Source organism: Stomoxys calcitrans, chromosome 1, assembly GCF_963082655.1.
Source record: "Stomoxys calcitrans chromosome 1, idStoCalc2.1, whole genome shotgun sequence".
NCBI classification, from domain to species: domain Eukaryota; kingdom Metazoa; phylum Arthropoda; class Insecta; order Diptera; family Muscidae; genus Stomoxys; species Stomoxys calcitrans.
This window is the reverse complement of record NC_081552.1, coordinates 196,100,902-196,127,577: the sequence shown is the minus strand read 5'-3', so window position 1 is coordinate 196,127,577 and position 26,676 is coordinate 196,100,902. Positions and strand designations below refer to the sequence as shown.

General features: G+C 40.8%; 1 protein-coding gene across 3 annotated transcripts; it reads right to left on the bottom strand.

Moving 5' to 3' along the window:
• Positions 1-348: 348 nt before the first annotated feature.
• On the bottom strand, positions 349-25,419 carry LOC106092408 (uncharacterized). 3 transcript variants are annotated; one of them, XM_059361007.1, is made up of 5 exons: positions 25,189-25,419; positions 15,383-16,655; positions 9,581-9,871; positions 9,291-9,524; positions 349-627 (listed from the first exon to the last, which is right to left on the bottom strand). In XM_059361007.1, exons 1-5 carry the CDS (start codon positions 25,249-25,251, stop codon positions 446-448), a joined length of 2,043 nt encoding a protein of 680 aa, XP_059216990.1. In that variant the 5' UTR covers positions 25,252-25,419; the 3' UTR covers positions 349-445. The 3 variants fall into 3 exon arrangements, with proteins under 3 accessions (XP_059216990.1, XP_059216993.1, XP_059216996.1); XM_059361010.1 differs by having other exon boundaries at positions 349-621; XM_059361013.1 differs by having other exon boundaries at positions 9,291-9,515.
• Between the last annotated feature and the right edge of the window lie 1,257 nt (positions 25,420-26,676).

The following is a 26,676-nucleotide window of genomic DNA, read 5'->3' as shown; positions in this document are numbered from 1 at the left end:
TTTTCGAAATACCTAGGTGACCAATTTCAGGGCATATTTTTTACCGTTTTTTTTATTTTCGCCCACTGTGCGTTGTTGGACATTACAGCAAACAACCCGTGCTAAGTAAACACTACCTCATCTGCTTTTTCAAGAATCTATGCTGTAAACCATATAACTAGTATAGCCTTGTCATAAGGTGGAGGGTTGGAAAACCCACTTTCGAACACTTATTCTCAAACTTGCTTTACCTTATCTTAACTTTCTCCATAAATTTTCGTTGACTTTCATCATCAAGTATCAAAAGGCAATATTTATTTTTTCTTTTATTTTTTTGTAATAATATTTAAGATTTATTTACTAATAAACTAATTTTTATTTTGCTTCGTCTTAAACAGTTTTAAAGTCATATTTTTTTTTCAAGTGGGGATATACAAATACGTTTTTTTTTCGCAACGGTTAATTTTTATATTTTATTTTCATACTCTACGCATTTTTCCAAATCGATATCAAAAATTTTATTTTTGGGACATAGATTTACGGTTACAACGCCTTTGTGACATATGACATATTTTCGCCAATTAGTGGGATGAGGATAATAACCTTTACTTTCAGGTCCACAAAATACACCCAAGTTTTCATCTGAAACTTAAAACAAGAACAAAACAAATAATTTTTTATTACATGAAGTAAATAAAACAAGAAAATGGGGGCTTAAGTCGGGCAAAGTCGACCTTTTGATAACCTACACCACATGCTAAGTCGCATGCATACCCACCACCATAGAATGGGCGTATACGAATCCATTCACTCCGTTTGTAACACCTCGAAGTATTGATCTAAGACCCCACAAGGTATATATGTTCTGGATCGTCTCGACATTCTGATCTAGCCATGTCCGTCCGTCGGACAAAATTTTTGAATTTTTGAAATTTTTACAGATACTTCCTTTTAATGTAGGTCGTTGGGAATTACTAAAAGGTCATATCGGTTCAGATTTGGATACAGACCCCACATAAACCGATCCCCCGATTTGATTTCTTGAGCCCTTCAGGAGCCTCAATTATCATGCGTTTGGTTGAACTTTGAAACAACTTGACTTGTCTTTTGACTTTCAGCATCTATGCCAAGTATGATCCGAATCGGTTCATAAACAGATATAGCCCCCATATAAACCGATCCGCGGTTTTTACCTCTTAAGCCCCTAGAAGCCTCAGTTTTCGTCGGATTCGAATGAAATTCGGATCAAAGACTTGTCTTATGACTTCCAACATCCATGTCACGTACGATCCTAGTCGGTCTATAAACAGATATAGGTCCCATATAAACCGATCCCCAGATTTGACTTCTTGAGACCCTAGAAGCCTCAATTTTCGTCAGATTTGGATGAAATTCGGAACAAAGGCCAGTCTTATGACTTCCAACATCCACGCCAAGTATGATCCGTGTGTTATGACTTCCAGCATCCATTCCAAGTATGATGCGAATAGGTTCATAAACAGATCGAGCCCCCATAAAAACCGACCCCCGGTTTTAACTTCTTGAGCCCCTAGAAGCCTCAATTTTCGTCAGATTGGGCTAAAATTTGGAGCAAAGACTTGTGGTATGACTTCCAACATCAATGTCAACTACGATCCGTGTGTTATGACTTCCAGCATCCATTTCAAGTATGATGCGAATCGGTTCATAAACAGATATAGCCCCCATATAAACTGATCCCCGGTTTTCACTTCTTGAGCCCTTAGAAGCCTCAATTTTCGTCAGATTTGGCTGAAATTTGTAGCAAAGACTTGTGTTATCACTTCAAATATCAATATCAAGTACGTTCCTAGAAGGTCTATAAACTGATATAGCGCCTATATAAACCGATTCCCGGTTTTGACTTCTTGAGCCCTTAGAGGCTTCAATTTTCGTCAGATTTGGCTGAAATTCGGAACAAAGGCTTGTCTTATGACTTCCAACATCCACCACAAGTATGATCCGTGTGTTATGACTTCCAGCATCCATTCCAAGTATGATGCGAATCGGTCCATAACCAGATATAGCCCCCATATAAACCGATCTCTAGTTTTGACTTCTTGATCTCCTAAATTTTCATCTGATTTAACTGAAATTTTACCTTAAAACCTATCATATGACTTATGACAATATCAGTGCCAAGTTTTTTTCGCATCGTATGGTGATATATGCTCCCGTAAGTACCGATATGAATTCTTGAGAATCAATGTGTGGACCGACATATTGATTCAATCCTTAGACCAAAACCGGGTCCTTAGCGACTGGATAAATCATATGCTAAGGAACAGGTGGATAAATTGAGAGTACCATAACATAAATGTAAGGGAGAAGGTAGCACAGGGCACGCAATAGAGGGGATGCTAACCGAGGAGGAATTTAAACTGGTCTGCTACGAGGTAATAATACTTCTATGGGGTAAGGATCCGAAACGCTTGTATCCGAAACCCTTAGGGCCTCGGATGACAAATTTTGATGGAAAAAGTCGGCGCACGGTCGCCAACAGTTGCGATGAACGGAAGTACAATGAACAAGTAAAAGCGTGCTAAGTTCGGCCGGGCCGCATCTTATATACCCTCCACCATGGATCGCATTTGCCGAATTCTTTTCCCGTCATCTCTTCTTAGGCAAAAAAAAAAGAATATAAGAAAAGATTTGCTCTTCTATTAGAGCGATATCAAGATATGGTCCGGTTTGGACCACAATTAAGTTATATGTTGGAGATCTGTGTAAAATGTCAGGCAATTCGAATAAGAATTGCGCTCTTTGTGGGCTCAAGAAGTAAAATAGAGAGATCGATTTATATGGGAGCTGTATCGGGCTATAGACCGATTCAGACTATAATAAACACGTATGTTAATGGTCATGTGAGAATCCATCGTACAAAATTTCAGGCAAATGGGATAATAATTGCGAACTCTAGAGGCTCAAGAATTTAAGATCCCAGATCGGTTTATATGGCAGCTATATCAGGTTATGAACCGACTTGTACTTTATTTCAAATAGTTGTTGAAAGTAACAATAAAAAACGTCTTGCGAAATTTCAGCCAAATCGGATAAGAATTGCGCACTCTAGAGGCTCAAGAAGTCAAGACCCCAGATCGGTTTATATGGCAGCTGTATCAGGTTATGGACCGATTTGAACCATACTTGGCGGAGTTGTTGGATATCACAGCAAAACCCGTCGTGCATAATTTCATTCCAATCAGATAAGAATTGCGCCCTCTAGAGGCTCAAGAAGTCAAGACCCAAGATCGGTTTATATGGCAGCTATATCAGGTTATAAACCGATTTCAACCATACTTGGCACAGTTATTGGATATCATAACAAAACACGTTGTGCCAAATTTCATCCCAATCGGATAAGAATTGCGCACTCTAGAGGCTCAAGAAGTCAAGACCCAAGATCGGTTTATATGGCAGCTATATCAAAACATGGACCGATATGGTCCATTTACAATACCAACCGACCTACACTAATAAGAAGTGTAGAAGTTAGCGTGCTTTCGACAGACAGACGGACGGACGGACAGACGGACCGACATGGCTAGATCGACATAAAATTTCACGACGATCAAGAATATATATACTTTATGGGGTCTCAGACGAATATTTCGAGTAGTTACAATCAGAATGACGAAATTAGTATACCCCCCATCTTATAGTGGAGGGTATAAAAAAAATAGTCCACATCAGGGCCGCGGAGTCTAGCCCTTGACTCCCACTCCAGGTCGGAGTCGGAGTTTTAAGACGGAGTCGGAGAGCGGTTTGGAGTCGGCGCAAGCGTGCTCAACTTCGAACGAAACTCCGACACCGACTCAATAGTACGTCTCCGATCTCGACTCCGTAGCCCTGGTTCACACACTCTTCCTCCGACCCACTGCCAACATAAACCCGTTTGAGATAGAAAGGTGAAGAAATGCAGACCGCAGCCTTCAGAGCAGAAAAGCCCTCGATGCCAACGGAATAGCGACCGAGCGATCATCAGGCAGATAGCTGAAAGCAGAAACGGAATTTCTTCTAGTAATGTTCAACCGTTGCCTATTTGTAGGTATTTTTCCGGAGGTATAGAAGAGCCAAAAGCTGGTGCTTATAAGCAAGGGAAAGTGATTCAACATCCCCATCCTCTTACAGGCCACTCTGTAAGCTGGATACGTGTGGCAAGCTTTTGGAGCGACTTATAAAGCCACGGCTCCAAGACGCCATCATCAATTAGTCAAGACTATCGGGCAGTTATGTCACCGATGGGAGCTCTCAGAGATGTGGTGGAGATAAAGGGTGTAGGAAAGATTTAAAAAAAAAACACATAAAATTCAGAAAAAAGCTTGAAATCATTATCAGAATCGATAGTACGGTCCATATAATTTTATTTCTGAAAATTATGCCATGCAAATGTTGACCCTCGCCTCAAATGGTCCATCCGCTTAGTCCAAATTTTGCATTCTCTTTCCAACATTTCGGCAGGCGTCTCACGAATAAATGCTTCAATGTTGTCTTCCAATACGTCAATTGAAGCGGGCTTGTCTGTATAGACATGAGCTTTAACATAGCCCCACAATAGCCTAAAGGCGCTAAATCGCACAATCTAGGCGGCCAATAAACCAGTCCCGAACGCTAAATAAAATGTTCACCGAACTCGCCTCCCAATAAGTCCATTGTTACGCATGCTGTGTGACATGTGGCGTCGTCCTGTTGAAACCACATGTCATGCAAGTCAAGCTCTTGCATTTTGGGCAAACAAAAGCAGCTACGTTACGATTCGCATCATCTTTGAAGAAGTACGGTCCAATGATGCCACCAGCCTATAAACCGCACCAAACTGTGACTTTTTCTGGATGCATTGGTGGCCCTTGCAATGCTTCTGGCTGATATTCACTCCAAAAGGGATAATGCTGCTAATTTATGTACCCATTGAGCCAAAACTGAGCTTCGTCAGTGGAATGCAAGAAGCTCCGAAAAACTTTCTTAAGAGGGGGAATTTTGACAATAAAATTCAATAATTTGCAAGCATTGTTCGTTTGTAAGACGATACATGGTTAAATTATAGACCAAACCAAAGATGTTTGACTGTGAAACAAAACACTAAACTGAAATACTGCGGAATACTGCGCCCAGAAATGCCAGACGGAACCTTTCTAGCGGGATATGCTGACGACATCGGTGCAGTCATCACGGCAAGAGACACGCAAGGCGCAGAACGCAAACTACAACAGATGATGATAAGGGCAAAGTATTGACTGGACTCCCACTGCTTGCGATGCAGAAGACGGAGTTGCTACTGCTAACGAGAGAAAATATCCCAGTGCAAGTGGATATGCGCATAGGCGACATACTGATGAAGGCCAAAAGATCGGTCAAATATCTAGGGATCTGACTGGATACAAAGCTAGCCTATGCAGAGAAAATCCGGAACGCGACAACAAAGGCCGAGAGGATAACGGTGCACCTCAGTCGACTGATGGCTGGCATAGGTGGGCCTATCTCAAGCAGGCGCAGACTCTTAATGGAGACATGCAATAGCATCCTCCTCTATGGGAGTGAAATATGGGGCCAGACAATTCAGACAGCATGCCGTACAGAATCCCGCACAGAGGACGGCGGCGCTTAGGGTCATATCATCCTACGAGACAGTGGCGTCACCTGCGTAAAGCATTTTCCCACCCTTATTTCCCATCCAAATAATTAGAAGTGATCTTAGAGAGGAAACTGAATTGGAGATGTCACATTCAGGAGCGTACCGAAAAGGCTTCCTGATGGTGGGTACTCTGTAGTCGGTCCATAGGCTCGAAATGCGGCCAAAATCGGCGGATAGTCTACTGTCTCTACAGAAGAATGATTAGACCAATAATTACTTAAACCTCAGTAGTTTGGTAGACTGTGATGAAGAAAAATGCATTGTAAGGATACCACGACAAGTTCAAAGAACATATTGGCCTGGCTAAGGCGGAGCGATGAGGACTACGTCCACTAGGGCAATGGAAACTATTCTAGATATCCGACACATAAGCATACAGATTAAGTATGAGGCAGCCACTGCGGCTATGAGACTTAAGGCGATGGTAGAATGGAGAATCGATAGAGGATAGGAGCAAGTCATACCTTCGTGGTATAATCGAGGTGAGGAAACCCGGAAGGAATGCAAGAAGTTTCCGATAGGATACCTGAGACGACACTTTAGGTAGAGTGCGAGAATCTGATGCCAGCGGCACAGTCTTGTATTGGCGAAACTCTGGTATTGACATCTGTAAGTTCATGCTACATAAATGGATGAAGGCAAGAGGACAGAGTGCGTCTGGGAGTCTATATTGAAAACACAGAGACTGAGATCTGTTTTTGACCATAATACAGTCCTGCAGGCGGTTATCCGGGCGATCACTTAATGCGTGGGATGGTGTGGTGTTAACGCGAGGACGTCGAGCGTGAACATCTTTACGGACAGTACACAGGACAATAATAACCGGGAAGATAAGATCACTAACAGTCTTGGAGTGCAAGAGGGGATTAAAGCCTTCTCTGAGGATGGCAGCGGAGTAAGGGGTAATGAGAGAGCAGACAATTTGGCGGTGAAGACCAGAGAACTGCCGTCAATAAACTTGGTTAACCCGAAGCCTTCCGGTCGAGTCGAGTCAGTTAAGGTCCGAACTAAGGGCGTGGGCATCAAACGTGCATGTACCACTTCGGAACAGCAAAACGGTAGGCAAGACGACGAAACTCCTATGGGAGAGCCGGACCTTGAAAAGACGAGGCTATTATTGAAAGAAAGTAAGGCGGAGGTCAGCATAGCTTTCTGCATCACTTATGAAGAATGGGCGCGGCAAGTGATAGTAGGGCATGTGGGGAAGACGATGAGACGTTGGATCATTTCCAATGTCATTGCCCGGCATTCGCGGCGAACAAACACCGGCACTTAATTTGGGATACAATACCAGACATGTACCAACATAGAGGCGTGTATGGAAAACAATTGGGAATTTGTAAGTAGCATGGAACTCCTGACATAGATTTTCTTTTTTCAGCCCACCACTATATAATGGAGGTATACTAATCTAGTCAATCCGTTTGTAACACCTTGAAATATGACTCCATAAAGCAAATATATATTCTCGATCGTCTCGACATTCTGGGTCGATCTAGCCATGTCGGAGGCTGCCATGTTCGCCCATGACGCTGGGTTTGAATCTTGCCGAAAAAAAAAAAGAAAAAGTTTAAGCGGTGGTTATCCCCTGCTAATGTTGGTGACATTGGTGAGGTACTTTGCCCTGCATAGAACCCATGTAAAAACTTCTCCCCAAAGAGGTGTCCCACTGCCGCACGCCGTTTGGACTCGGCTATAAAAAGGAGCTTAAACTTGAAAAATGTTGCCCCTGTTCCTTAATGGAATGTGCATGGGCAAATTTGCATTTGCAGTGTATGTCTATCAGTTTTTCTCCGTTTTCTTTTTATACCCTCCACCATAGAATGAGGGTATACAAATTTCGTCATTCTGTTTGTAACTACTCGAAATATTCGTCTGAGACCCCATAAACTATATATATTCTTGATCGTCGTGACATTTTATGTCGTTCTAGCCATGTCCGTCCGTTTATCTGTCGAAAGCAACTAGCCGCTTGAAATTTTGCACAAATATCTCTTATTGGTGTAGGTCGGTTGGGATTGTAAATGGGCCATATCGGTCCATGTTTTGAAATAGCTGCCCTATAAGCCCATCTTGGTTCTTGACTTCTTGAGCCTCTTGAGGGTGCAATTCTTATCCGATTGGAATGAAATTTTGCACGACGTATTTTGTTAAGATATCCAACAACTGTGCAAAGTATGGTTCAAATCGGTTCATAACCTGATATAGCTGCCATATAAACCGATATTGGGTCTTGACTTCTTGAGCCACTAGAGGACGCGATTCTTATCCGATTGGAATGAGATTTTGCACAACGTGTTTCGTCATGACTTCCAACAACTGTGCTACATTAGGTTCAAATCCATCATTAACCTGATATAGCTGCCATATAAACCGATCTTGAATCTTGACTTCTTGAGCCACTAGAAGGCGCAATTCTACTCCGATTTGAATGAAATTTTTGGAAGAAGTATTTTGTTATCATAACTTGATATAAAGGGTGATTTTTTTGAGGTTAGGATTTTCATGCATTAGTATTTGACAGAACACGTGGGATTTCAGACATGGTGTCAAAGAGAAAGATGCTCAGTATGCTTTGACATTTCATCATGAATAGACTTACTAACGAGCAACGCTTGCAAATCATTGAATTTTATTACCAAAATCAGTGTTCGGTTCGAAATGTGTTCAAATTTTGACAAATTTTGTTCAGCGATGAGGCTCATTTCTGGTTGAATGGCTACGTAAATAAGCAAAATTGCCGCATTTGGAGTGAAGAGCAACCAGAAGCCGTTCAAGAACTGTCCATGCATCCCGAAAAATGCACTGTTTGGTGTGGTTTGTACGCTGGTGGAATCATTGGACCGTATTTTTTCAAAGATGCTGTTGGACGCAACGTTACGGTGAATGAACACATTTCGAACCGAACACTGATTTTGGTAATAAAATTCAATGATTTGCAAGCGTTGCTCGTTAGTAAGTCTATTCATGATGAAATGTCAAAGCATACTGAGCATCTTTCTCTTTGACACCATGTCTGAAATCCCACGTGATCTGTCAAATACTAATGCATGAAAATCCTAACCTCAAAAAAATCACCCTTTATTTAGCTGCCATATAAACCGATCTGCGATCTTGACTTCTTGAGCCTCTAGAGATCGCAATTATTATCCGATTTGCCTGAAATTTTGTACGACGGATCCTCTCATGGCCATCAACGTATGTGTTTATTATGGTCTGAATCGGTCTATAGCCTGATACAGCTCCCTTATAAATCAATCTCTCTATTCTTCATTAGCCCCCAAAGGGCGAAATTCTTATGACATTTTGCACAGGTCTCCAACATATAATTCAATTGTGGTCCGAACCGGACCGTATCTTGATATCGCTCTAATAGCAGAGCAAATATTTTCTTTTATCCTTTTTTTGGCTAAGAAAAGATGCCGGAAAAAGAACTCGACAAATGTGATCCATGGTGGAGGGTGTATAAGATTCGGCCGAACTTAGCACGCTTTTACTTGTTCTCTTCTACCTTCTTCTGCGGCGAACACAGGAGTAATACCAACCAAAGCTGCTTTTGATAGCGCCATACACTCAAAATTATTTCAAGCAAGGTCTGAGTTTGGTATCCCAGCACAATTGATACAACAGCAACAATTTTTTCCCATCCCCATACAATTACCTTCATTGTGGCGATTTTCCTCCATAGCATAACCAATTCCACCGTCGTTCACACTTCTTTCATCATTGCATGGTGTGCATTTTCTCTCATGTCTACTGAAGATGGCACCATTCAAACATCGCTCGATTTCAGTTACTCCATCTAAGCATTTCACATAATTCGTATTAAAAAAAGGATGTATAAAATTTCCTTTCATATTTTGTGGACATTTAATAACATTAACGCCTGTAGAAGCTAAATAAATTTCATTTAATATTTTGCACATTTATTTTGAAAAATTGTATACTTGCCATTACTATTTCTACGTTTACGTTGATATTGTACATCTCTTTTCTGAAATGGTTTACTCAATACCAAGTCGCTAGGTAAAGCTGTATCGAAAGAGCGCTCATATTCGTTGATATCGCAAAGTTTGCGAGACAAGCTGAAAAATTTTCCTTTTCCACATGTTCTCTTGAACATTTTACCATCGAAACACTTAAAGTACAATCTGTTGTTGAAAGGCGAAGGAAAGACACCGTCAAGACCTTGCAAGCACTTAATATTTTCCAGACTAGGCAGAGCTTTAAAAAGCTTTCCATCTAAAATTAGAAAAAATCATATCGAAAATTATTTTCAAATGCGAAAATTCCGGTGAATTTTTGATGTTAAATATTAATTTGTTCACGAACATTTCGTAAACAAACAGCGTGGATACTTCTCTTAAATGAGTGCTGGTGGAGTTCAATTTAAGTCTTGACCAAATAATAGGGTACGTCTTTTTCATAGTCAACTCCAAACGGCGCGCCCAGAGCGACACCACTTTATTGAAAAGATTTTCGTAACTGAAGAACTTACATATGTCGCCAGCATCAGTGAGAGGATAACCACTTTTGATATTTTTGTATCATGTTCTGTTCAGGATTCGAAACCAGGCTTTTAGCTTCATCGAAGGAGATACTTACCTAAATGCTACCATGGCCTCTAAGAAGAACTGCCATAAACATGGCAAAAGTTTGATGGATTCATGAAAGCAGGAGACCGCTTTAACTCTGACTCAATTATAAATGGTCCCTCCATTTATGGAAAATGGAAACTGACAACCGAAGCGGAAAAACCAACCCCCATGATAGTTCGCCTAGTTGGTCTAAAGATGCCCACAGAGCTGGGTTTTAGTCTGCGGAAAATTCCAGCCTTCTCACTTCGTTCGATATAGTGCAATAGACGTCTCAGACCCAGATCCCTCTGTATCTGAATATTCAGAATCAAGCAGACGGAAGATAGATAGACATTCATCCAGAGAAAACTGAAATCTGTTTATTCAGAAGGCGAAGGTAGTCCACCCCACAGGCGATCTCAACAGAAATAATTCCTTATCCGACAAGTTCAAATACTTCTAAGGGATCTTGGACAAATTTTATCAAATTTGTATTTTTACTCAACTATAAAAGACATCTATTTTAGACTCATATTGTCGTCATCGGTGTACATGTTCTGTTGGTGGGCTAGCTAATTTCTTTTTCCTTCGACAAGGGTTGTTTTAGTATGCTTTCCCTCTGGGAAAGTTGGTACCCTTGCCTTCCGGGAAAGATGGTTTTAGTATCCTTTATCTCTGGGAAAAGATCTTTTAGTCATCTTTACTTCGGGGAAAGTGGTTTTATTACCCTTTCCCCCAGGGAAAGATTTTAGTACCCTTTCCCTCAGAAAAATGTGGTTTCAGTACACTTTCCCTCAGGGAAAGGGGATTTTAGTACGCTTTCCGTAAGGGAAAGGTGGTTTTAATACCCTTTTCCCCAGGGAATGGTGGTTAAGTAGCCTTTCCCTATGGGTTTTGGTAACCTTTCCCTCAGGGAAATCCTTTCCTCAGAGAAAGGAGGTTTTAGTACCCTTTCGCTCAGGGAAAGGTTGTTTTAGAACCCCTTGTCACAGGAAAAGGTGGTTTTAGTACCCCTTTCTATAGGAAAAGGTGGTTTTAGTAGCCTTTTCCTCAAGGAAATGTGGTTTTAGTACTCTTTCCCTCAGGAAATGTGGTTTTCGTACCCTTTCTCTCACGGAAAGGAGGTTTTAATACCCTTTCCCTCAGGAACATGAGGTCGTAGTAACCTTTTCCTCAAGGAAAGCTGGTCTTAGTAGCTTTCCCTCAGGAAAAGGTAGTCTTAGTACCATTTCCTTTATAGGAAGGTGGTTTAGTACACTTTTCCTCTGGAAAATGTGGTTTTAGAACCCCTTCCAACAGGAAAAGGTGGTTTTAGTACCCTTTACCTTGGTTTTATTACCGTTTTCCTTAGAGAAAGGTGGTGTTAGTACTCTTTCCCTCGGGGAAAGGTGGTTTTAGTAGCCTTTACCCTTGGTTTTATTATCGTTCTTAGAGAAAGGTGGTTCCCTCGGGGAATGGTGGTTTTAGTACCCTTTCCCTCAAAGAAAGGTAATTTTGGTACCTTTCCTTCTAGAAAAGGTGGTTTTAGTACCCTCTCCCTCAGGAAAAGGTGGTTTTAGTATTCTTTCCCTCAGTAAAAGGTGGTTTTAGTACCCTTTTCCTCAAGAAATGGTGGTCTTAGTACCCTTTTCCTCAGGGAATAGTGGTCTAACTACCCTTTTCCTCAGTGGAAGGTAGTTTTAGTACTCCTTCCGTCAGGGAAAGGTGGTTTTAGTACCCTTTCCCTCAGGGAAACGTGGTTTTAGTACCCTTTCCCTCAGGGAAAGGTGGTTGTACTACCCTTTACCTCAGGGAAATGTGGTTTTATTACCGTTTCCTTTAGAGAAAGGTGTTTTAGTACTCTTTTCCTCAGTGGAAAGTGGTTTTAGTACCCTTTCCTTCCGTGAAAGGTGGTTTTAGTACCCCTTCCAATTGTGAAAGGTGTTTTACTACCTTTTTCCTTAAGGGAAAGTGGTTTTAGTACCTTTTCCCTCATAGAAATGTGGTTTACGTACCCTTTCCCTCTGGGAAAGGTGCTTTTAATACCCTTTCCTTCAGGGAAAAGTGGTTTTAGTACCCTTTACCATTAGTTTTATTATCGTTTCCCTTAGAAAAGGTGGATTAGTACCCTTTCCCTCAGGAAATATTGGTTTTAGTACCCTTTTCCTCAGAGAAAGGTGGTTGTAGTACTCTTTCTTTCAGGAAATGTGGTTTTAGTACCCTTTCCCTCAGTGAAACGAGGTTTAAGTATCCTTTCCCTCAGTGAAAGGTGGTTTTAGTACTCTTTCCTTCAGTGAAAGGTGGTGTTAGTATCCTTTCCTCAGGGAAAGGTAAATTTGGTTCCCTTCCTTCTGGGAAAGGTGGTTTAAGTACCCTTTCCCTTAGGGAAAAGTGGTTTTAGTACCCTTTCCTTCCGTGAAAGGTGGTTTTAGTACCCCTTCCAATAGTGAAAGGTGTTTTACTACCCTTTTTCTCAAGGGAAAGTGGTTTTAGTACCTTTTCCCTCATAGAAATGTGGTTTTAGTACCCTTTCCCTCTGGGAAAGGTGCTTTTAATACCCTTTCTTTCAGGGAAAAGTGGTTTTAGTACCCTTTACCATTAGTTTTTTTATCGTTTCCTTTAGAGAAAGGTGGATTAGTACCCTTTCCCTCAGGAAATTGTGGTTTTAGTACCCTTTTCCTCAGGGAAAGATGGGTTTAGTACCCCTTTCCTCAGGAAATTGTGGTTTTAGTACCCTTTCCTTCAGGAAAAGGTGGTTTAGTTCTCTTTTCCTCAGGGAGAGGTAGATTTAGTACTCTTTCCCTCAAGGAAATGTTGTTTTAGTATCCTTTACTTCAGGGAGAGGTGGTTTTATTACCGTTTCCCTTAGAGAAAGGTGGTTTGGTACCCTTTCCCCAGAGAAATGTGGTTTTACCACCTTTAACTGAAGGGAAGGTTTCAGTTAAAGGTGGTATTAGTATGCTTTCCCTAAGGGAATGGTGGTTTAGTACCCTTTCCGTCAGGGAAAGGGTACTAAACCAGGGAAAAGGTGGTTTTAGTACCCTTTACCTCAGGGAAAGGTGGTTTTATTACCGTTTCCCTTAGAGAAAGGTGGCTTTAGTACACTTTACCTCAGGAAAAGGTGGTTTTATTACCGTTTCCCTTAGAAAAAGGTGGTTTATTACCTTTTCCCTCAGGGAAAGGTAGCATTAGTACCCTTTCCCTCAGGGAAATAAGGTTTTAGTACTCTTTCCCTCAGGGAAAGGTGGTTTTAGTACTCTTTTCTTCAGGGAAAGGTAACTCTAGTACCCTTCCCCTCAGAGAAAGTTGGTTTTAGTTCCCTTTTCCTCAGAGAGGTTTTAGTACCCTTTTCCTAAGGGAAAGTTGGTTTAAGCACCCTTTCCCACAAAGAAAGGAGGTTTTAGTACCCTTTCCCTCAATGAACGGTGGTTTTTAGTACCCTTTCCCTCAGGTGGTTTTAGTACTTTTTCCCTCAGTTGGTTTTATTACACTTTCCCACAAGATCTCAGGATCTACAGCAACTTGGTTTAACCAACACTAACATACGCCTCGGTAGCATAGCATAAAAACATTACAACAGGTTCAGAGAATGTGTTTTCTTGGCATCGGCGGGACAATAATGTATCAAGCAGCATCTGCGATGAGACTAACTTTCGGTATCATAACGGTACACGTATCGTACGAACACTTTTATAGAGAATAGGTGCGGTGATAGCAAGTGTAGGGCACGCAGTGTAGATGATAAGACGTTAGAGCATTTCCTGTGTCATTGCTCGGCTTTCGCGGCTAACAGACATCGGCACTTAAATGGGGACACACTACCAGACTTGAACAAAGTTATAGGCGTAATATTGGGAACAATCGAGGCGGCGATAGGAAGCGTGGATGGAATGGACAAGGTTTCAGATCGGTTCGACACTCGAGATCGAGTGCGAGACACTGCTGCCAGCGGAATTTCTGGAAGTTCATGCTACATGGATGGATCACAGCTAGAGTAGTCAGGGACTGAGATCTGTTTCCGACTTCTTGTAATGTGGATCAGTGAAAAGGTCGGTAAGACTACGAAAATCCAATGAGAAGACCCAGGTCCTGAGAAGTCGAATCTATTAGTGAAAGGAAGTTAGAAGGAAATTAGTGCAACTTTCGCTACAATTACAGTACACGTAGGACTACGAGCACTTTTATGCAGAATATATGCGGTAATAGCATGTGTAGGACACGTAGTTAAGATGGTAAGACGTTGAAGCTTTTACTGTGTCATTGCTCGGCTTTCGCGGCTAACAGAGACCGGCACTTAGATGGGGTCACATTACCAGACTTGAACCATCTTAAGGGCGATCTACTGTGAGCCTAAGACACCTACGGACAATTTGTGATATCCTTGATACAATGCCTGATAATCGAGGCAGTGTGGATTACACATTGCCTGAGCTGATTTCTAATAAAAAGTTCTGTACCCCTGATAGAACCGATTAGAACTACAATAAGCCTGGTAATAGAAGATATGTAGACTTCTATACGGATGGTTCCAGGCTAGACGACCAGGTGGGCTTTGGGATGTTCTCTGAAGAACTAGCTCTGGTCATATTAAGAAGATTACCCGATCACTGTAGTGTATATCCTTATAATTATAGAAGTGATGGAATGACTAAGATATAATCGCTGAACGGTAAAAAATTCACTTATTCTGGGTGTCGGGTCGCAGATATATCCCAGGGAATTGTAGAGCGGACGAGTTTTCGAGACTAGGAACTACCACACACTTTCTGGGGGAAATTGAATCGGTGGGTATGTCTTTAGCGACAAGTACGCTTAGTTTTCAGTATGAGGCCCGTATGGCAATGAATGACAGATGGTCACAATGTGCGGGTTGTAAACGCACCAAATTGATGTGCCCAATCTAAACTTGAAAAGGTCTATCGCTTTGCTGTGTCAGCCATTGTGTCCGTCATAACAGGTCACTGTCTGATTGACAAACAAACTGATAGACTGTAGAATACATGATGTGTATGTAACTGTGCAGTAGCAAGCAGAAGGAGTTCCAATTTAGTTTTTCATTTTTTTGAGAACTTGTCTGAATTAACCGAAGTGAACATTTGCAAGTTGTTGGACTTCTTAAGGGCATCTGGTTGTTTTATTGGTAGGCACAAGAAAGCATCATCTTCTTCTCTTCCTGTGGTATCATTTTTCCACTCACCTGATAATTGCTCCACTGATTTCTTATTGCATGGAACATTGTATTTGTGATTACAAGAAACACCATCAAAATCCGTTTTAATTGCACACTCAGTTTCATAAAGTCGACCATAGGTGCACGTTATAAACTTTGTACATTCATAGGGATGGGCATGTATACCGTCCGGCTTTCCTTTGCAAAATTTGCCCAAATCGGAAGAGCAATTGCGAGAATTTTGAACTGCCTTTGTTAAAGAGCAATCGATAAATTTAGAGCTATCTGTAGGGTCTGTCATTAAACCAAAAAATCCATTGGGACAATATGAATTTCGACTTTGAATATTTTCATCGTTAACAGGCTTAGGAGAAATTATTCTCATTTGTGGAAGGGGTGCATGTGGACCTGATGCCACCCCATGCCTTGATTGTCCAATTTCTTGTCTTATATCAGGTGCAGAACATTGCGTCCCCTGGCAGAAAAGTTGATTTTGATCTTTAGTTATAGGTATATAGTAATGGGAAATATCTGTTTGAGTTATTATATTTTTTTCGGGAACATTGTAATGCAGCTCCTCCTGCCTTTGTCTTTGGACTTTTTCTGGTTCTTCTCCTGAATCATAATATTTTGCAGGTGAAGTGAATATTTGATGCTCTTGCTGTCGCTCGTCATACAGCTCTCTCTGTCTTTGTTCTTCTTTTGGAGTAGGTGCGTCATATTTGACGGGTAAAGTTAATTGATTATGGTTGGGCTGTCGCTCTTGAGCTCGAGGTTGACTTTGCTTTTCACTAAACTGTTTTGCATTGTAACACTGAAAACCAGCACAGGTTCTCATTTGCAAATGAGAATTTCTTGCATTATCGTATGCCATTCTTTGGCCTGGATTGTTAAGTTGTTCATTACTCTCTCTTGTCGTTGCTAGAGATTGATCCATGAATCTTCGGTTTTTATAGCCAGTCAAAGATTGCTCCTGTTGCTGTGTCAAACCATCTTGAGCCTGACTCTGAAGTCCGTAATAGTCAACACCGTTGTCAGTCGCATAATATATTTGGTGTTGGTACTGGCTGCCAATATCGAATGGGTTGGCAACATCCACATATGTTATATGACCTTGATCTAAATCTGGTTGCAGGAATTCGGGACCAACCTCATTTGGTATAAACCCATTTTGAATGGACCAATGGTGTGGCAGTGGTTGGTTATAATGCACTGTGTACTGAGACGACTGACTTTGTTGTTGGTAGCCATTTCCAGATCTTAGATGTTGAATTTGCTCTTGAAAATTATGGGCATTTATCTAAAATGGTAAAAATATAAATTACTGTATTGGAGAAAGATTTTCAACAATTTTGTTTAAATTTTAAATAAAATACTTAACAATAGCCTACGGTCTAGCATAGAGATCAATTTCCAGTAGAAATTAAAAAAAAATCTAGAACACGAAGCCAGTCAAAACATTGAGATGGACCTTAACGCGTGTATCCTCCCTTCCTTTGGTAAAGGATTACACAGTGCTCTTTGGTAAAGGCGAGTTTTATTGTAGTACCTTTCCCTTTGGTAAACGTTAGAGTTTCCCAAGCAAAGATTAGTTTTAATAGCCTTTCCTTTAGGAAAGGGTAGTTTTAATACCCTTTCCTTAGGGAAAGGCTAGATTTAGTACCCCTTCCTTTGGGAAAGGGTAATTTTAGTACTCTTTCCTTTGGGAAAGGATAGTTTTAGTACCCTTCCCTTTGCGAAAGGGTAGTTGCAGTACCCTTTTTTTTAGTACCTTTTCCTTTAGGAAAGGGTAGTTTTAGCATCCTTTCTTTTAGAAAAGGGTAGTTTTAGTACTCTTTCATTTGGGAAAGGGTAGTTTTTGTACCCTTTCCTTTGGAAAAGGGTAATTTTAGTACCCTTTCTTTTGGGAAAGGGAAAGTTTTAACACCCTTTCCTTTGAGAAGGGGTAGTTTTAGCAACCTTTCTTTTGGAAAAGAATAGTTTTAGTACCCTTTTCTTTAAGAAATGGTAGTTTTTGTACCCTTTCCTTTTTTCAAGTTTTAGTACCCTTTTTAAGAGATATACGTCAAGAAGTTATATATGCAACGGCGAAGTGGGCTACAGAATGTGGTCTAGGCGTAAATCCGTGCAAGACAGAAGTAGTTCTATTCAGCAGGAGATACAAGTTACCTACAGTGGCACCTGTCTCCTTGGGAGGTGAGAATGTTCCATTTAAGGTTTTGTTGGGCAGGAAATTGAGCTTCAAATCCAAAATTTTGGAAAGGGCAAGAAAGGCCGCTCTTGTCCTATAAGCCAGCAAGAGAGCCATTGGCAAAAGTTCGGGGCTTAGGCCGCGCATCATGCACTGGGTGTATACTGCAATTGTCATGCCCTTAATGCTTTATGGTTATGTTGTTGTTGTAGCAGTTTGTTGTGTTCTATCTTTCGTCTGCTTGATTCTGTTGAGTGTCAAGATCCAGGAACTCTGCGACCAAGATGGGATGCGTACACAGGGATCTGGGTCTAAGTCGAGTGGGTATGGCTGGGCAGTTAAACAGGTGACATGCACCGTGTGGTCCCTGGTCACAATCGGGACATAGATCTTGCACGTCGCCATCAAACCTTGCTTTGTAGGAGTTGAGGCGACTACATCTACCAGAACGTAATTGAGCCAGAACCACTCTGGTTTGACGGAGGAGGTCAATTTCTTCAGGTGTAATAGGAGACGGTCGTTCTCCAAGGACTACATAGCCATTTACCGCATCTGCTACTATGTCTGCATGAATGTTGTCTAGACCCGCTTAATCTAGAGGTGCTCTCTTGTAGCGCTAAACCTCACGCTATAGATCATGTAGATCTACCTTAAGGCTCCTGGGCGTTGAATATCTATCCACAAGATGATGATTTCGATGGTCTCTGCGATAACAGCCCAAAAGGTATTGTTTAGACTGAATGTAGTTGTGTTCGCACGGGTAGGATTTTTGTGTCTTGATGGAGTTGGCGATGAGATGAGAACTGAGGAGACAGTCAGTCGCAGTTCGGAGGGCGGCATTCTGACAAATCTGAATATTATTCCACTGCGTGTCACAGAGCTAACGAGACCACACTGGCGCTGCATAACTTACCACAGATCGGCCAATTGCTTTGTACGGGGTCAACAAGGTTTCTTTGTCTGCACTCCAAATGCTGCTGGCAAGGGACTTGAGGAACTTGTTTCTGGGAGAATGTGTAAGAGCTGTCCAATATGATGCCAAGTATTTTGGGACACTTGATGGTCGGAATCATTTCTTCATCGACCATCACAGTCGGCTCGGTATTCACCTCACGCGTGTTCGTAGTGAACAATGTGCCTGAAGATTTGATGGCAGATATCTTCAGATTTCTGGCAGCGAAATATGAAGCAAGTTCGTTGAGGTAGACGTTCAACCTATCGCAGGTGTCAACAATGGGAAGGGGGCCTGATGCCATGATTGTACAATAGTCTGCATATGAAACGATCTCTATGCCGTCTGAAGGGGGTTGAATGGAGGATAGGTACGGGTTAAACAGTACCGGAGATATCACCCCACCTTGAAGAACTCCCTGTTTCACTCTACGGTGCTTCGACTTCTTATCCCTAAATTCCACAAATGACTGGCGATCACACAGATAGTTCGCGACCCAGCGTTTCAAGCCTGGCTGGAGGGACGTGTTGGCGAAGTCCTCAAATAGTTTGGCATTGGTGACCGTGTCGAATGCCTTTGATAGGTCCAGTGCCACAAGGACCGTACTATAAATTGGCCTGGGCTGATCGCAGCCACGGCAAATGTGTGCGGTGATGGCTTGCAAAGCAGTTGTTGTGCTACGCAGTCTTCGAAATCCATGTTGATGCTCGGCGAATGGAAATTCTCCTACGAGGCTCGTGAGGAGTAATGCCGCAAGCATCTTTGCTACTGGTGAGAGAAGGGAGATCTGTCTTTTCGACTTCCCCAAACTCGTGTCCTTTCCAGGCTTCAGTAGCGGGATCACTCTGTCCATTTTCCAAACATCGGATACTATAAGAGTGTTTAAAGATAGGTTGAGGACAGTAGTAAGGTACTCAACTCCAGGTAAATCCAGATTTGTCTGCATCAGTGTTGAGATTTCGCCGGGATGTAGATGGTTCCAAACTAGACGACCAGGTGGGCTTTTGGGTATATTCTAAAGATCTAGAACTGATCATAACGAAAAGTTTACCCGACCACTGCAGTGTGTATCAAGCGGAGATCCTTGCATTTAAGGAAGTGATGAAATGGCTAAGATATAATGGCATAACGACGATTGGCATAAATATCTTCTCAGACAGCCAGGCAGCCATTAAATCACTGGAGAACGTTTTCTGAACCCAAAAACCGCCCTGGATGAACAGTTAAAAATTCACCTTTTCCGGGTCCCGGATCACAGAAATGTCCCAGGGAATTGTAAATCGAAGGAGCTGGCGCTACTAGGAACTACCCTATACATTCCAGGGAAACTGGAATCTGTGACTCTAGCGATATGTAAACTAAATTTTCAGGCCCAGGCCCGAAGGAAAACGAATGATAGAAGGTCACAAAGAGAGGGCTGTGGGCATTCCAAAACTATGTGGCCTAATCTAGACCTGAAGAGGTCTACCGCTTTGCTGTCATTGGCAAAAACAGACATCTCACTCATTGTGTCCATCATGACAGGTCACTGTCTAATCGGAAAACATGCTGACAGACTGAAGGTTGCCAGCAATGACTTTTAAAGAAGCTGTGAGGACATCGAAGAAGAAGAGACTATAGAACAACTTCTGTGGGTGTGTCCCGCACTGGTAGTCAGAAGGAGTTCCACTTTAGGTTCTTATTTCTTTGAGAACCTGTCTGATTTAGCGAATGTGAAGATTCGCAAATTGTTGGGCTTTTTAAAGCGATCTGGATGATTCGATGGTAGGAATTGGAAGGCATTTTCCTTCTACTGTTCCTGTGGTGAGTCTGATGGCAGACTGCAACGTAAACCTAACCTTACCTAACCTGGGTCTCAGATCAATATTTCGTGGTGTTCCAAACGGAATTACTATACCCACCATCTTTTGGTGGTGGGCATAAAAAATGACCAGTTAATTTGTTTATTCAAAATTGATAAATTGTAAATTGTTTTTTATTACAAATTGTTAATTACAATGCATTTGATAGGTAGCTAACCCTTTAGCCCAATTCATCTTAATCAATCAATCATTGTCACATTCTCTCAGAGCACAACATTTACTTTATTCCACAAAATAAATTCTTACCTTGAGGCAAAATTCTTTTATTTTTTTTTTTGTAAAAAAATGCACTTATGAACTAACGCAAGTGCTCCAAAAAATTGTTCAACAATCTTTCGTCCCAATCATTTGGCCGCCTTGCCCCAGTCTTCGGTGAAATATCGATCTTTTGTACTCAATGATGCGCGTCATCAATGTGATGTAAACACAATTTCTTCCAAATTTAATTCTTTCCGAATTTTATTATCAAACTTTATGGGCTGCAAATGAACTTAAAATAAATTGACTGTCCGTTTATTTATGTCTTTTCTTGTAGCTGTTATACATTATTAGCCAATGAATTCAGACAATTCACATTATGGATCACTGCATCACTGCACAATCATTCGATTGTGAACTCATACAAGATTATATACCTTAACTAAAAAAAAACCTACATGAATCTTCATTTGCTACAATCACTCGCACCCAGCTTAGTAAGCACTCAAGGAAATTTTGTTGGAAAAGGTTTGCTATACAGGAAAACAATCTTATATAGCCTCCACCATGGATCGCTTTTGTCATGTTTTTTGCACGGTATCTCTTTATAGGCATACAAAAGAAACTGATAAAAAATACTAGAGTTACATCAGCTTATTGACCGATTCAGACCATACTTGGTTCTGATGTTGGAGATCATAGCAGAAGTCATTGCGCTAAATTTCTGCCAAATCGAAGAATTGGATAAGATTAAAAATTAAAATCGGGAGATCGGTTTATATGGGAGCTATATCAGATTATAGACCGATTCGAACCGTACTTGGCACAGTTGTTGGAAGTCATATCGGAACACTACACGCAAAATTTCAGCCAAATCGGACAAAAATTGCGGCTTCCAGGGAGTCAAATCGAGAGATCGGTTTGTATGGGAGCTATATCTAAATCTGAACCGATATGATCCATTTGCAATCCCCAACGACCAACATCAATACTCAGTATCTGTGCAAAATTTTAAGCTGATCGCTTTACGCGTTCGACCGCTATCGTGATTTCGACAGACGGACGGACAGACATGGCTAGAACGACTCAGAACGTTGAGACTATCAAAAATATGTATACTTTATGGAGTCTTAGACAAATATTTTGAGGTGTTACAAACGGAATGACTAGATTAGTATACCCCCATCCTATGGCGATGGGTATAAAAATCTGTAGAATTAAAATGTCAAATTTTTTATAGACTAAGAAATTGAAACATACTTTTCGCTTGCTGTAAATGAAGGCGCAGCGAAACGGGCCGGACTTAGCTAGGCTTATATATAACTAGTAAGGAAAGTCAAAAGTCGGGCGGCGCCGACTATATAATACCCTACACCTACCCTACAATTATAAATTAGGGCAATAGATATAAGTATATGAGGTCTACATCTTAATCTGAACCGACTTTTATGGAACAGATCGTTTGAAAATTGTGGTTACTACGGTCATTAAAGTGCAAATCGGGCGATACATATATATCGGAGCTATATCCAAATCTGAACCGATATTGATGGAATCTTGCAGATATGTTAAGATCAGTAACAAAACAATCCACGCCAAGTTTTGTGCAGATCGTTTGAAAATTGTGGTTACTACGGTCATTAAAGTGCAAATCGGGCGATACATATATATGGGAGCTATATCTAAATCTGAACCGATATTGATGACATCTTGCAGATATATTAAGATCAGTAACAAAACAATCCACGCCAAGTTTTGTGCAGATCGTTTGAAAATTGTAGTTACTACGGCCATTAAAGTGCACATCGGGCGATACATATATATGAGAGGTATATCTAAATCTGAACCGATATTGATGAAATCTTGCAGATATATTAAGATCAGTAACAAAACAATCCACGCCAAATTTTGTGCAGATCGGTTGAAAAATGTAGTTACTACGGCCATTAAAGTGCAAATCGGGCGATACATATATATGGGAGCTATATCTAAATCTGAACCGATTTTGATGCAATCGCGCAAATATGTTAAGATCAGTAACAAAACAATCCACGCCAAGTTTTGTGCAGATCGTTTGAAAAATGTAGTTACTATGGTCATTAACGTGCAAATCGGTCGATACAATTATATAAGAGCTATATCTAAATCTGAACCGATTTTTACCAAAATCAATAGCGTTCGTCCTTGAGCCAAAAAAGTGACATGTGAAAAATTTCGTGAAGATTGGAGAACAAATACGACCTGAAACTTGATTACAAGAATACATGGACTCACAGACGGACCAAACGAAGTCGATCGGTATACTCAATAGGTCTAGTTCTTCTCCTTCTTAGCGTTGCAAACAAATGCACAAACTTATAATACCCGGTACCACAGTGGTGGTGTAGGGTATTAAAATCAATTTCTGTTTGTTTGTTGTCGGTTTTTTCCGTATAGATTCAAAAACGGCTGAACCGATTCCTTGAAATTTTCACAAATTGGGAAGGTTGGTCTGGAAGGAAACATAGGCTACATAATTTTTTGATATTGGAAGGGGGGGCGGACACCTCCTCTTACCCTAAATGTACTACCCAAAAATAAAAGTGTACCGATCGGGACAATATGGAACTCAAATGAAAAGTTTCAGGAGTACGATTTTCATATTAACAAGTAAGAACGTGGTAAGTTCGGCCGGACCGAATCGTATATACCCCCCACCATGGATCGCATTTGTCGAGTTCTTTGCGCGGTGTCTCTTTTCAGGCAAACAAAGAATAATGGATAAGAATTGTAATGCTATTTATCAAGTCACTTGAAATTATGCACAAATACTTCTTATTAGTGTAGATCGATTGGGATTGTAATAAATGGGATATATCGGTCAACGTTTTGATATAGCTGTTATATAAACCTATCTTGGATCTTGACTTCTTGAGCGTCTAGAGTGCGCAGTTCCTATCCGATTTGGCTGAAATTTTGCATGAGGTGTTTTGTTATGACTTCCAACAACTGTGTTAAGTATAGTTCAAATCAGTCCATAACCTGATATAGCTGCGTTATAAACCGATCTGGGGTCTTGTATTCCTGAGCAACTAGGGGGGAAATTTTGCATAAGATGTTTTCTTATGACTTTCAACAGTTGTGCTAAGTATGGTTTATATTGGTTTATAACCTGGTATAACTGCCATATAAACCGATCTGGGGTCTTGACTTCTTGAGCCACTAGAGGGCGCAATTATTATCAGATTTAGCTAAAATTTTGCATGAGGTGGTTTGTTATGACTTTAAACAGATGTGCTGAGTATGGTTCAAATCGATCCAAAACTTGATATAGCTGTCATATAAATCTATCTGGGGTCTTGACTTCTTGAGCGTCTAGAGTGCGCAATTCCTATCCGATTTGGCTGAAATTTTTCATGAGGTGTTTTGTTATGACTTCCAACAACTGTGTAAAGTATAGTTCAAATCGGTCCATTAACTGATATAACTGCCATATAAACCGATCTGGGGTCTTGACTTCTTGAGCCACTAGAGGGCGCAATTATTATCAGATTTAGCTAAAATTTTGCATGAGGTGGTTTGTTATGACTTTAAACAGATGTGCTGAGTATGGTTCAAATCGATCCAAAACTTGATATAGCTGTCATATAAATCTATCTGGGGTCTTGACTTCTTGAGCGTCTAGAGTGCGCAATTCCTATCCGATTTGGCTGAAATTTTGCATGAGGTGTTTTGTTATGACTTTCAACAACTGTGCTAAGAATAGTTCAAATCGGTCCATTAACTGATATAGCTCCGATATATATCGATGTGGGGTCTTGTATTCCTGAGCCACTGGAGGGCGCAATTCTCATCTGATTGGGCAGATGGGGATATATCGGTCAACGTTTTGATATAGCTATATGCCTTATAAACCGATCTGGGATCTTGACTTCTTGAACCTCTAGAGGGCGCAATTCTCATCCGATTTGGTAGAAATTTCGTACAACAGCTTCTCTCATGACTTTCAACATACGTGTCTAATATGGTCTGAATGGATCAATAGCTTGATACAGCTCCCATGTAAACCTATCTCCCGATCTTGCTTCTTGAGCCCATACAAGGCGCAATTCTTATCCGAATGAACTGAAATATTGTATTACACAATGACTTCTACAATGTTCAGCATTCATTTATGGTCCGAATCGGACTATAACTTGATATTGATCCAATAGCATAACAGTTCTTATTCAGTATTCTTTGTTTGCCAGAAAAGAGATGCCGCGCAAAAAACTCGACAAATGCTATCCATGGTGGAGGGTATATAAGATTCGGCTCGGCCGAACTTAGCACGCTCTTCCTTGTTTCACCTTATGGTCATCGAAACTGCGAAAATCTCTTAATCAAATATTGCACTCACTTTTGATATCTGCTGATACCTACATACCTATGTATTTATCACATGATTTTATTTACACCATAATCATTTTTACAACCAAAGGGAACTTCCGAACATATTTATGTATGAAATTTTAAACAAACATATCGTTGATCATATTTATTTATATCATGAGGTCACTTTTTCAAAAACTTTATATACTATGCATCCATCGTGTTACGGAAGTCATCGAATATTTTTCACGTTTCCGTTACTATTGAAAATAGAACCAACCTCTTGCACAAAATGCTGCCAAAAGCAAGCCACCACCACTATAATGTAAGCACAATTTCTCATATTTTCTTAAATAAATAAAGATATTGTATAGGCGGCAAACAAATCCCGCAGTGTTTACTTCTTTGTTTATTTATTTTCGTTGATTTTAATTATGGTTCGAAGGCGAGATAAATCGAGCGTACTTCTTGATGTGTTCTGATCCGTGCATCAATGCAGAATGAAATGATAACGAAATACAATTTTTGTTTTTATTATTTTCTTAAATTGAATAAATCGATGACTATTGAATAAATACGGAGCATATGTGAGAACACCCTACTGACGATATTATAATTCAAGTTTATTTACTCCAGAATGGATATTTCCAATGACTGCTACGCAGACTATGTTATAATACATCTAAGGGTAAGGATCCGAACGAGCTATGCAGAAGGGCCGAAAGGGTCCTGCAGATGGCATACGACTGGGCTAGACTTAGGGCTCTCAATGTTAACTCAGACCAAAGACCAAAGCTGCCCGTTCACGAGGAAGACAAATGTGATCCAATTTAACTCGCCACGTTTCCTCAATAAAACGATTTCGATATCTGACAAAGTCAAATACTTAGGAGTGAACTTGGACCGGAAACTGAATTGGAAGTGTCATATTCAGGAGCGTGCCGAGAAAGCTCACAGATGTTGAGGACTATGTAGATGGGCCGTAGGCTCGGAATGGGGCCTGAATCCGAGAATAGTTCACTGGCTCTACAGGAGCGTGATTAGACCAATACTTAGTTGCGCCTCGTTTGGTGGACTGCGATGGAGAAGAATTGCAACGTTAGAATAATACAACAGGTTCAGACAACATCTTGTCTTGGCATAGGCGGAGCGATGCAATGCCACGTCCATTAGGGCACTGGAGACTATTCTGGGTCGAATATCTACCCATAGACATACAGAGACTCTTAAGGCGATGGGAGAATGTATAGAGGACTAGCTGGATCGGGCCCGCTCCGCTGCACCTTCTTTTACTTTATATGGAACAATATTTTCCTTGGAATATTTATTTTCGTCAATTAAACAGCTTTTAGTGAAATACCATGCTACGAAAATAGAATATCGCTTGACAAACAGTTTAACAATATAAGCCCCTATATCTAATCCCATATGATCTTTATTGGTCTACGAATTTAAGTTGGGATGTAAGGTGTACTCTATTCTTAAAATACTTTATTTCAGCCCGATATTCTCATGATGTCTGATTAGGGGTGTTTTCGGGGTTGAGATGGTCCCCCAGACACTTGGCCCCGAAAAAATATCAGCATCGTGCTCTTCTCTCAAATACCACTTATTGCCATTGGTTTTGAGGGGAGTTTACAGGATGAGACGTCCCCCAAACACATGGTCCCAAAATTCGTTATCAATTTCGTTTTCTAATCTCAAATACAGTTCATTTGAGCCACATATTGGCATGGTCGAAAAATTTGTAACCTTTGGGAGGTGTTTT